The 12,076-nt window shown below is 35.0% G+C and overlaps 1 protein-coding gene across 2 annotated transcripts; it reads left to right on the top strand.

Annotated features, from left to right (window-relative positions):
- Nucleotides 1–278: 278 nt before the first annotated feature.
- Nucleotides 279–12,076, top strand: LOC112034578 (signal peptide peptidase-like 4). 2 transcript variants are annotated; one of them, XM_024067392.2, is made up of 14 exons: nucleotides 279–599; nucleotides 3,927–4,085; nucleotides 4,213–4,324; nucleotides 6,189–6,308; nucleotides 6,459–6,610; nucleotides 6,740–6,922; nucleotides 8,462–8,496; nucleotides 9,363–9,525; nucleotides 9,664–9,717; nucleotides 10,468–10,560; nucleotides 10,688–10,830; nucleotides 11,206–11,276; nucleotides 11,627–11,710; nucleotides 11,794–12,076. In XM_024067392.2, the coding sequence occupies exons 1-14, from the start codon at nucleotides 462–464 to the stop codon at nucleotides 11,898–11,900; spliced, it is 1,614 nt and encodes a 537-aa protein (XP_023923160.1). In that variant the 5' UTR covers nucleotides 279–461; the 3' UTR covers nucleotides 11,901–12,076. The 2 variants fall into 2 exon arrangements, with proteins under 2 accessions (XP_023923160.1, XP_065621570.1); XM_065765498.1 differs by lacking the exon at nucleotides 3,927–4,085 and having other exon boundaries at nucleotides 281–599.

Here is a 12,076-nt window from a genome sequence, read left to right as displayed (position 1 = left end):
AACCGTACAAAAGTCGTATTGGCTAATAATTGTACTTCCCGCCAAGCATGTAACGTGAAAGACACGCGCCTAATCCCGCGTATGACAAAGGCCACCCATTCCCAGCACACTTGAAAAAGCGAAGTGAAAGTAGAAAACTAGTTCGACGGTTACAACACGGCGTTCTTTTACATGTCCATGCTACAAACAAACGACAAAAGTAGAAAGCAAAGACAACTTCCTTAACAAAAATTAAAATAAAATAAAAAATAAAAAAACAAAAACAAAAACAAAAAAAAAAACAAAAGCTCTTCCATCCTCTTTCTTTCCTTCTTTCAGCGTTATTTCTCTCCCTTTCACATTTCCTCTTCTTCCTCAAAACCTCTCTCTCTCTCTTTCTTTATTTTTTGAGAAACCCTAACCTTCTTCTTAGTTATACGATTCTGACAAAGACCAAATCTAAGTTAGTTTCTTTGAATTTAATGGGTTTTCAGAGAGATATGTTGTGTGTAGTGGGAGTTTTGTTGGTGATGTGTGTGACTCTTGGCTCAGCTGGAGACATAGTTCACCAAGACGACGTTACTCCCTCTAAGAAAGGCTGTGACAACAACTTTGTCCTGGTACGCCTGCTTATTTTTTTTTTAAATAAAAAATAAAACCCCCTAATTTATTTTTTAAAAGTTTCTTTCTTTATTGGATTACTGTTTGGTTGCTGAGAAAAAAGTAAGGGAAAGTGGGGGTATGGTAAAGATATGATACAGAAAGAAGATTTTTTTTTCTTTTTTTTCTTTTTTAAATTTTTTAAAGCTCTTACTATTCATTTGGCTGAATATCAATTGATTCCTTTTTTTCTTTTTTCTTTTTTGGGTTTAATTTACTTTCTGTCTTTTATTTGTTTGTTTAAAATTTTGTGGTTTATTTGATTTGGATGTTGGGAATTGTAATGCTCAATTCAATTGAGCTGAGTAGTTAGAATGGGTCTGGTGGAGTGGGAGACAAGTAAAGGAAACTTTTTTGGTTACATTTTTTGAGTTGCCTCAGGTAACTAAAGATTGGTTACTTTTTTGAATTTTTGCCACTGATGTTTGGTTGCTGAGAAGATGGGGGGGGGGGGGGGGGGGTGGGGGGGGGGGGGAGAAGAGAGAAATGAAGTCTTGAATTCTTTTGATTGTGTGGTTTTTGTTGTCTTGGAGTGGTGTGAAATCATAATTTAGATTCAATTCCAGCAGATTCCTCATTTTGTCTCAATTGAGTGGAATTTCTAGTTTCTTGGATTCTTCACATGTGTGCACATGCACACGTAGATGTCGCATTTTTAGGTGGCCAATCTTATCTCCGATAAATTTGTTCATTTTTGCTATTGCCTACTTCTATTTTGTTGTTTCCCAATTAATTGTTGAGAAAACTAACAAAAGTAATGGTTTACACGTCTCCAAGGATTAGAAATTTGCTCAAGTAAAAAAAAATTAAAAATTGTATTGAGATCGGTTTAGTGGATATTCTAAGGTCTTAATGGTGAATAACCTGAGGACTGAGCTTAAATTCTTTTTATATTCCAACAAATTTTCATCTACAACAACAGCATGGCTTTACTTCTGTCTTGGAGTTTATGTTGCCATGTTTTTTTTTTTTTTTTTTTTTCAAAGGAATTCTGTGATATTTACAGGTTCTAAAAAATCTTGCATTTGGTAATTAGTAAGAGGAATAATGTAAAAATATTATGGACTATTGACCTATCACCTAAGTAGGAAGTGTGTAACTGTATTTAAAGGTGTTAGGTAAATAAATATCCAAATCATAGAATGCTTTTGTGGAGGGGCAACAAATATTTGATTGAGTCATTATTGCTATTGAATGCTTCTATAGCAGGATCAAGAGTCTATTCTTCTAAGAATGATTTGCAAACTGGATATTGAGAGAGCATACGATTGTGCTAATCAAGAGTGTTTAATCTAAGATAAAATTGGTTTTGGTGAGAGATGGAAGAGTTGGATTCCTTCTTGCATATCTTGAGTACATTTCCCTATTCTGGCTAATGGCATTGCACCTGGTTTTTCCAACTGTTCCTGGAGGTTGAGATAGAGAAGCCCATTATCACTGTTATTGTTTATCCTTGTGATAGAGATTTATAGTAGAATGTTCCAAAGAGCTGCGGAGGGTGGTTTTGTGGCACTCTAAAGATTTCTCTCATACTTTTTGCTGATGATACTATTCTAGTCTATGATGCAAATTTCGAAACCTCCTTCACATTAGAGGTTTCCTGTTTTTCTTTGAGGCAGTGTTAGGTTTAAAAGTGAATTTGGGCAAGAGCGAGCAATCTTGTTCTTGTGGGGGAAGTTGATGGTACTAATGACTTGGTAAATATATTGTGTTGCGAAGTTGATTGTTAGCCTGTGAGCTTTCTTGGCATGCTTTTGGTCTTCATATGAGGCAATCCAATTCTAGAAAAAAGAAATGGACTGAAGTTTGTTTGGGTTGTGCTTGTCAAAGGGTGGAAGGCTAACTCTTTTAAAGAGTACTTTATCTAGTCTATCAATCATTACCTATCGTTATTCACCATTTCTGTTTATATGGTAAATTGATTGGAAATGTTGCAGCGGAATCTTTTATGGGGTGACTTAAAAGATGAATTCAAATTCTATCTTGTGGATTGGAATGCGGTGTGCACTCCAATCAGAAGTGGGGGATGGGTCTGAGAAAATTAAGCACCTTCAATCAAGTTTTGTTGGATATGTGATTGTGGTGCTTTGGAGATGAAGAAAATCATCTTTGGAGACAAGTTCTTGGCCCGAAATTAGGAAAGATTGGGGTAATGGACAATTTGTAGCAATGTTTAAAACCTGTTTCGATGACTGTTTCAGTTTGTCTATTGCAACTAAAATACTGAATATCTTAGTATTGATGCATTCTTGTGTACTGTATAATATATATTAACTCCTCGTTATATAAATATAAAAAATTCATGCATTTTCCTTTCAAGATCAAATATTAGACAATTTTAACATTATTATTAACCCAATCACATAAATATATTAAAGAAGCATTTGGAGTTGGAATCAGGTAATAATCTTGTTAAAAAGATATTAACTTTGGTGGATTGGTGGTGCATGTGCAAATATGTATCTATGAAACAGTGGATCATTTGCTAGTTCATTGAGCAGTGGCCCATGAATTAGTCTTTCGTTTTCTCAGCTTTTGGAGATTATTGGGTGATGCCTAGGAGGATCATTGATGTGCTTTTTGGATGGAGAAGCCGGTTTGGTAAGCATGAAAGTCGTCCTCCTTAGAATACATCCCTCTTTGTGTGATGTGGACAATATGGAGGAAATGAATAATTGAATTCTTAACGGTTTGGAGCTCTGTTATTGAGTTGAAATTAGCTTTTTGTTTGAGTGGTCCTGTATGCTTGGCACAAGCGATATGCATATTATGTTGTAAATTTTATTGATTTTCTTTCTTTCCAATTGTAATTCTTCATTCTTGTAAAATTTTAGGAGAGCTTTCTATATACATCCTATATACATGTGGTGTCTCCTTTGTTCTAATAAAGTTATAATATTGCATAAGAAAATGTCAAATGCTTCTTTCAATGCAGTGTGTGAAGTTCAAATTTTGAGCTACTTTTCTTCAAAGTTTGATCGGTTGCTAGAAAATTAATGATAAAGAAAAGAAAAGAAAAAGAATAACCTTATTTCCCCTTTTTTTTGTGAAAAAGAAGAGGGGGGGTTTACAACTTTTTGATTGAATTGTATTCAGTTTCCAGTTTCCTTGTGTAATAAACACAAGTGTGAAAAACTTGGAGCTTTCTTCTTATTACTCAGTTTCTTGGCTGTGAAACTGAGCCTAAGCTTGTCAAGCACATGGTGCTTAAATTGTATATTCTTTTATTAAGTATAAGTAATTACCATGACTACGACATAACAGGCTTGATCCAATTTTTTCCATAGGTAAAAGTCCCAACTTGGATTAATGGTATAGAAGACAGGGAATATGTCGGCGTTGGTGCTCGATTTGGCCCTACCTTAGAATCAAAGGAAAAGCGTGCTAATCATACTAAAGTTGTTCTGGCTGACCCTCCTGATTGTTGTAGCACACCCAAGAATAACGTATTCTCAGTTTGAACTATCCATGTTATGTTCCGCCATTTCATTCTATGGAGATTCACATGTGAAGCATGATTGATAGCTTTAAGACTAATCCTTTTATTTTTTGGATTGCCTTGCCTTTTGGTAGTTTACAGGGGAGGTTGTTCTGGTGCACCGAGGAAATTGCAGCTTCACAAAGAAGGCTAATATTGCTGAAGCTTTTAACGCTATAGCCATCCTCATCATAAACAACCGTACAGGTATTTGCATACATGTCATTTTTTTGAGCTGGTGGTCCATCTCAACAATCTAGTACAGTCAAATGATCTGTGTCTAATTTATTATTTGTTTGGCAAGCTGTTAGATTTTTTTAAAAGTTAAAGGAAATCTTTTTAGGAAATTAAATAGTTCATCTTGATAGATCCTTATATTTACAGAAAGAGGAAGGAATTCTGAGTGAGAAATGTGCAATTGGATTTGCAGCTACAGTTTAGAATCTATTAAAAGATTGTGGACCAAACTTTGTCCAATGTTCCTTTTTGTTTTGTCACTATGGCCGAAATTATATATAGAGAGGCAATTTCACCAAAATTACCCATGCCCTTGATTGACAACTGGAAATGTGGCAAGGATAAAGAGATTCGGGGAGACTGCAATTAGATATTTCTTCTTTATGTTCAATTTTATCCTGCCTGAACATTTAAAATTCTGCTAGAGCTGTTATCAGAAAAACCAGGCCTCTTGATTAGTATTATTACATCCTTGTATATACTTACATTTGTTTCATTCCAAGATAATCTATTTGTGGATGTTATTTCGTCCAAAATAATTATTCTGTTTGAATTCTGCAAGAGCTATTACGTGATTTAAATTCAAAGAAAGATTAGTCCCTTATGTAATTTTCACAGAAACTAGGAACCTCTCATCTAGGTCCTATTACTTTTTCAAGATGTATCTTCCATCAGGGATAGAGCATCAGTTTATATTGTTTGAATTCTGCAATACCATGGTCTAATGATGTGTCTTCCATCAGGGATAGAGCATCAGTTTATATTGTTATAATCAGGCTTTGGGGGAGGTTTTTATTATTTCTGAATCAATCTCAGGCCCTAGCCTAGCTAATTTGCAGTATCTTCCAATATTTGGACTATATAAGATAATTGCTTGGTGAGGTCATGCCCAGGGTTCAGATCATCAAGAATGCTTGTGAACCCATGCAATTTGAAAAGATTATTGATATTGATTCTATATATATACAGGAAAACATTGTCATACAAATCTGTTTTCATTGCTACTTATATGAATGAACCAATAATAAGGAAATTATGGTACCTTGGATGAGGTGAAAAATGCTGCCAAGATGATATGCAACTCATAAGAGTGGTGGATTAAATGTTTTTCTTTTAAAATATAAAAATTATATCAAATCAAATTGCAGTAAATGTGAAATGTGCAGTCACATAGTGCTTAATATTGTTTCTCTCAAAAGCATTTCACTGCCCTAATAAGAAAGTGCTCATTTTTCAAGATAATAATGTCCTTAAAAGATTCATTGTTTGCTGATCTAGATCCTCTGTCTGGTTTGATGTTATAGTTGTTCCTGCTCTTTATATCACATCTTTACAATTTTATTCTCTAATATGCCATGGCTTTCACAATGCATACTTGTAACCACTTATTATACATGTAGGAAATGCCAAATAATTTGTGGTTATTGTTATGTGCATTTCAACTACTCTATTTTTTATTAAAGGAAAGTCAAACTCACCCATTTGGGTAACCAGTGGGTTGAAGTTGAACCCTAGCTCACCCCTTTTTTTTTTTGGGGGGGGGGGAGGGGACGAAGCCAAGATGCTTTTGGCATGCTAACTACTCTATTACTATTGGATTTATAAAAGAAACATGCTTGTGATAAAATCAAATGCATATTGATCATATTAGTGATATGAATAAACAATGTCTGTAGCCATTTCTGAAAAAGATCAGTCTTATGAGGAAGCAGTGTTCAGTAGTGAGTACTGAAAAGGAAGTCATTGAAATGCCTATTTGTAATGATGCTTAACGTTTATCGAAATGATTATCTTAAACCATGTTTTTGTAAGAAACTTTGGTTTTATTCTGCAGAACTTTTCAAGATGGTTTGTGAACATAATGAAACCGACCTAGATATAAAAATACCTACAGTAATGCTCCCACAAGATGCTGGTATGAACTTGAAAAATCAATTGGAAAAGAACTCCACAGGTATGCCTTTTTCTGCATATATTTGTCCAACTTAATTTGGCAACTGCCTGTACATCCCCAATGCCGTTAAAGATTTTGTTATTGATAATACCTGATCTAGCATTATGATTTCTTGCCATGCACTTTGGCATGAACAGTTGCTTTTTTCAGTGTCTGTGCAGCTATACTCTCCTCTGCGTCCACTGGTTGACATTGCAGAAGTGTTTTTGTGGCTTATGGCTGTTGGCACCATCTTATGTGCTTCTTATTGGTCTGCATGGAGTGCCAGAGAAGCAGCTATTGAGCAGGACAAGCTATTAAAGGTTATCTTCAGGTTTTCAAGATCTTTTTTGGTATTTCTGAAGGAGGATTTTCTTTTGCTGGGCTTGAGTCCTTGCAAAATTATTCACTGATTCTATCAATTGATATGTGGATTGGGGCTGTAATTGCAGGATGGTTCAGATGAAGTTTTAAATTTGGAAGATGTTGGCTCTAGTGGTTCTGTAGACATCAGTACAACAGCAGCAATTCTCTTTGTTGTGATTGCTTCCTGTTTCTTGGTTATGCTTTACAAACTTATGTCAACATGGTTTATTGAGGTTCTAGTGGTTCTATTTTGCATTGGTGGGGTAGAGGTGCGTCTATCTTCTATGTTATGCATGCACGGTTCACAATAACTAAATTCGAAGCATTTTTTTCTTTTATGTTTTTGTTAAAAAATTTAAGAAGAAAAGATACCAAATGGTGAGAAACTCTATAGTTAAGCATATGCTACTTGTTATTTGCTTAGTTTAATTCCAATGTTACCTTCTAGAACTTGGTATTTTCTCTTAACATTTCAATCTCCTTTTTCTACAATTTTGGTCTGCAGCTCTCCATGCATAATCGTTTACAGGCAATGTAGTTTGAATATTTTATTTATTTGCAAAACCTCTAGTTTGGTCTGTGTACAATATAAATTCTTGAGGCATATGTGAGCCTCTAGGAAATAGTTTGCTTTTCATGTAAACCTCTCACTCACTTTGAGCCACTCATCATGGAGAGAGTCTAAAGGGAAAAGATTAGAAATAGATGGGCCGCATTTGCTAGTTTTGTTCTGTTTGAGGTGTTGGAATTCATTTTTGTTATGATCTGTGGTGTGGTGATACAATGTTAAAGGATTGGTTTCCTGATTATTTCTGATTGCCAGGTATAGATATGCAACAGTGGCAAATTATGTGGAATAGTCAAATGGTTTTGCTCATTGGAACCCTTTATTCCTCAGAGCAGTACACGATTGGAAATTAGAATCTATAGCAGAATTCCTGTATGATCAATAAGCTATTAGAGTTCGTCATGAGGGAGTAGATGAGTTAGTTTGTTCTCTTTAAAAGAGCTATGGTTTTCATGTCAAAATCTTTTCATAGCCCTGGCAGTGTTTTTTCTAGGCAGCCACTGGGGCTTTTTCTTCTTGAACCGTTGCTTTAATAAAATCTTAACAACAGATAATTCAAGAAAGCTAGGCATAATAATTACAGATTAGTGTTGCACGCATAAACTAAATTGGGAGTTCTTGGATAATTTATCTCTTCATTGTACATTGCCCAGGAATTGTGGACTCTTGTTCTTTCCTTATTTGAGATGAGTTAGGTTATGCCGAACTCAGTGATTGAACTATTGGCCGGTTGGAAGGGGGCCAAGGGGCATTTCAGCTAGCAGAGGAGTGATGAAATTTGGAAGCTATTACTTTATATTTAACATGGAGTATTTGGAGAGGAAGGAATGCACTGCATTTTTTTGGGGGGAAATTATATATTACTTCTTTTACAATTCTTTTAGAGTTCCTGGATCAAATGAATTTAGATTATAAACTTTCAGTTTTTGGCTCTTCCTTTGTATTCTTCCTTATACTATGGTTGTGCCCCTATTTTCACTTTTTAAATGATATTTATTTACTTTCCAAAAAAAAAAGGCCTTAGGGTGTTTTTCCTTATTCAACATAAGGTGATTCTGAGGTCCTTAACTTCATAAATCTTTTCAAAAACTGGTAGTATAGAAATGCTAGTAAATAAAATTATAAGTAAAGCCTTGGGACTAAGAAATGGATTTTCTCTTTTTCTTTTTTAAAATTTGCATATCATTCTGGCCATTCTTTTGAGATACATGGTGAACCTTTTCTCTCTTTGTTTTTACAGGGCCTGCAAACCTGCTTGGTGGCTTTGTTTTCATGGTAAATGTGCTCTCTCTCTCTCTCTCTCTCTCTCTTCTATATTTGTTTTTCTCTTCCCATTCTGAAAGAAAGGAAAGGGAGTGGGGGAGGGAGCATTTCATCAACAGTCTAACCATTTCATTTGTGTAAGTTACTGACATCACTCAACTAGGATGATGCTTTTCTAGAGAAAGTACGTCTTTTGTTTGGCAATCAATTTTATTTGGAAGGTTATTTTTGTTCCTTCCTAGGGAGTACAGATTTCTCTCTTCCCTTGGAACCTTTATTTCTACTTTTAGAATGTGATCTATATAGTAAAGCAATCCAATTTTGTAAGTCGCTGAAGATTGGAATAGAATCAAAGAATGGAGAACGTTCAGGTGTTGGACTCATTCCCTGACAGCTTATATGCTTGTTTGTGAACATAATGAAATGTGATTCTTTGATTGGATCCTACCACTTTGATCATCATAGTAGTAGTAATAATCAGCTTGAGATATATAGTTTTGACTACTTGTATACCCTTGGGAGTCCATTACCTTTATGATCAGTGTAAAAGTTATTTGTCTTTTTTTTTCTTTTTTCTTTTTTTGATAAGTATTGTATAGGTTATTCATATTTGTGAGGGAATAAAAAATTTGGGAAGACATGGGAAATTTTTTATCACATGCCATGTTTCCTAGTGATGTTAACTAAAAATGAGCATCACTCATATAGTAAGGGCTGATGAATTTAAATGTGGGAATTACTTGCAAGCGTCATCTATTTTTAAGGAAAAAAAGGGAGAATTTCCTTGGAAATTGTGCTGGTGGTTGATATATTGATTTCTGATAAATTTTTGTCAATAGATCTTTGATAACATCGAACTGACAACTAAACAATTATAGTTTCAGATGGTTTGAACATGCTGGACAGTCGTTTGTTAAGGTTCCCATCTTTGGAGCTATCTCATATCTGACCCTGGCAATTTCCCCCTTCTGCATAGCATTTGCTGTTGTTTGGGCTGTCAAACGCCAGCTCTCCTTTGCTTGGATTGGTCAAGATATCCTTGTAAGAAAAAGTTTATGTTAACTTCCCCTTTTATATTGTGTCGATTCTCTTTTATTTTTTAGCTTCATTGTAGTTTGCAAATGGATGAAGGGGCCAACTGGCAACGTACTAACTTCCTTTTTTTCCCCCTCCAATCAGGGTATTGCACTAATAATCACAGTTCTTCAAATTGTTCATGTCCCAAATCTCAAGGTGATGATCTAAACTCTTTTGGCTTTTCATGGTAACTGGTTAGAGAAATATGCAGGTTCTGCTATTATCTTATCTTGTTCTCTGTTGATTCTTTGTGATAGTCATGTAAGAAGATATTTGTTGTTGTTGGCACATTACTCTAGCTTAAAGCTGTACACCTCAACTTCATTGTTTCCAAAAAAAAAAAAAAAATACACCATGCCTTCTTAATTCTTTTAGAGTCTATAGATATTCTGCCTCTCAAGCTTATCTAACTTTAATTGTATGATTTTTAGCTGAGAGGTTATATAGTCCATAATTGGTGAAGTGTAACTCAGGACAAAATGAGAATTCATGTATTCAAAGAATTTAATGACAAATAAATCATTAGCTAAAGTATACAACAAGACATTACTAGTTCAATGAAACTATATTGAAGCTGATGTGTACACCCCCCCCCCCTCCCCCCCCCCCCCCCCCCCCGCCCCTCTCCTTTAAAGAAGTGTGTTAGCATGATGGCCATTCTTAACATGTTGAGGCAATATATGATTTAATTTAGGGATGTAATTATATATCAACTCATTAAGCAGTTTCAATTTGGTTATTTTGTTGAAGGTTCTAAGTTGAATTTGAATCAGGTTACTATGACTATTATTAGTTGGCAAGTAGCTGAGCAAATTCCGTTTCAATGCAAATTCAGTTTCAATGGGACATATTAGGATGATTATAATAAATTTTTCTGAAACAGTCTCTCCTTCTATATGTAATCAGGTTGGAACAGTCCTTCTCGGTTGTGCCTTTTTCTATGACATCTTTTGGGTATTTGTTTCTAAATGGTGGTTCCATGAGAGTGTGATGATAGTGGTAAGTGGTTCAAATAGTATTTTTCCGTCTAATTGCCTTCCTTGGTAAAGGTTGAAGTTTAGCTTTGGAGACCCGTACCACCAAATGAGAGACTAACTTAATTTTTCATGTTTCCTCTTCTGTACAGGTAGCTCGTGGTGATAAGAGTGGTGAGGATGGTATTCCAATGCTACTAAAAATCCCACGGATGTTTGATCCTTGGGGTGGTTACAGCGTTATTGGATTTGGTGACATTATCTTACCAGGATTGCTGGTAGCATTTTCACTAAGGTTCAAGCTCTGAAGCCATATATCACTATTATTAATAATGTCCCTTTAAATCCCCTAAGACGGGAATTTTGACCACCGTTGTTTCTAAAAAATTTCATATGCCTCAAGATCTGATATGGAATTTTATTAAGTATATTTAGGAGCTAGATGACAATTACGTGAGCACTGCCTTCTAAGGCAATATATGTGATTTTAATATATATATATATATAAGCCTTGTCCCGGAATATTTACGTTTATCTTCAAGTGTGTTTTTTTGCTGGTCTTGTATGCCTAAGTGATTATTTCTTTGATATGTTTTAATTTGAGAAAGAAAACAGTTTACACTGTCTGACATAGTCACATTTCTAACAATTGTGTGGGTAAATTTGACAGGTATGATTGGTTGTCAAAGAAGAGTCTTCGAACAGGCTACTTCGTCTGGGCAATGACTGCATATGGTTTAGGTATGAGAAATGCTTTATCCAGAACCATGTTCCACTTGGACATTTAGAAAAGAGTGATGTGAGGGTGGCTACAATTTTCACTAAATAAGCCTTACAAACTAATATGTCAACTTTTAAACACAAAGTAATTAGAATTTTATTTATTATTTTGATGAGTCACGAATCCCATTTATTCACCCATCAGTTTGTATAATTTGTAGTAACTTTAGCATTTTTATCTGTAACATCAAATATTAAGTTGCATGTATTATGTATAGTATACTTGTTATGATAATTGTAAAATGACTTGCGCTACTTTTACAGTAGTTAGTTAACAAATTGTCTTGTTGTGATCCCTAAAATTGTACCAGGTCTCCTTATCACATATGTGGCTTTGAACTTGATGGATGGACATGGCCAACCGGCTTTGCTTTACATTGTTCCATTCACCCTTGGTAAGCTGTAATAACTAGTGCACTCATGTGCATATGATATGCACCATTTTATTTTACTCTTAATTCTCTGGTCATGATTGCAGGAACATTTTTGACATTGGGAAAGAAGAGAGGTGATCTTCACATACTGTGGACAAGAGGAGAACCAGAGAGACATTGCCCGCATATACGACTCCAACCTTCCCAATAAAAGGATCCATCAACCCACACCTGTATCATTTTTAGCTATTAGTAAAACTATGATCCCAGGGAACACTTCTTACCTTTGTAAGTTGTAGGGCACCATGTAACATTTTTAGTATGACTATCACGTCTTCAAAAGATTGACCGATAACAGATTAACATTTTAAAACATAGATTTCACCA

Source organism: Quercus suber, unplaced genomic scaffold (genome assembly GCF_002906115.3).
Source record: "Quercus suber isolate HL8 unplaced genomic scaffold, Cork oak 2.0 scaffold_633, whole genome shotgun sequence".
NCBI lineage: Eukaryota > Viridiplantae > Streptophyta > Magnoliopsida > Fagales > Fagaceae > Quercus > Quercus suber.
Note: the sequence above shows the minus strand (reverse complement) of the source record. Positions and strands in the feature narration are given on the sequence as shown.

Coding starts and splice junctions, on each gene's coding strand:
- LOC112034578 (XM_024067392.2), top strand. CDS start 462: ATGGGTTTTCAGAGAGATATGTTGTGTGTAGTGGGAGTTTTGTTGGTG. Junction 9,718..10,467: donor TTCATGTCCCAAATCTCAAG/GTGATGATCTAA, acceptor ATATGTAATCAG/GTTGGAACAGTCCTTCTCGG. Junction 11,277..11,626: donor AATGACTGCATATGGTTTAG/GTATGAGAAATG, acceptor AAATTGTACCAG/GTCTCCTTATCACATATGTG.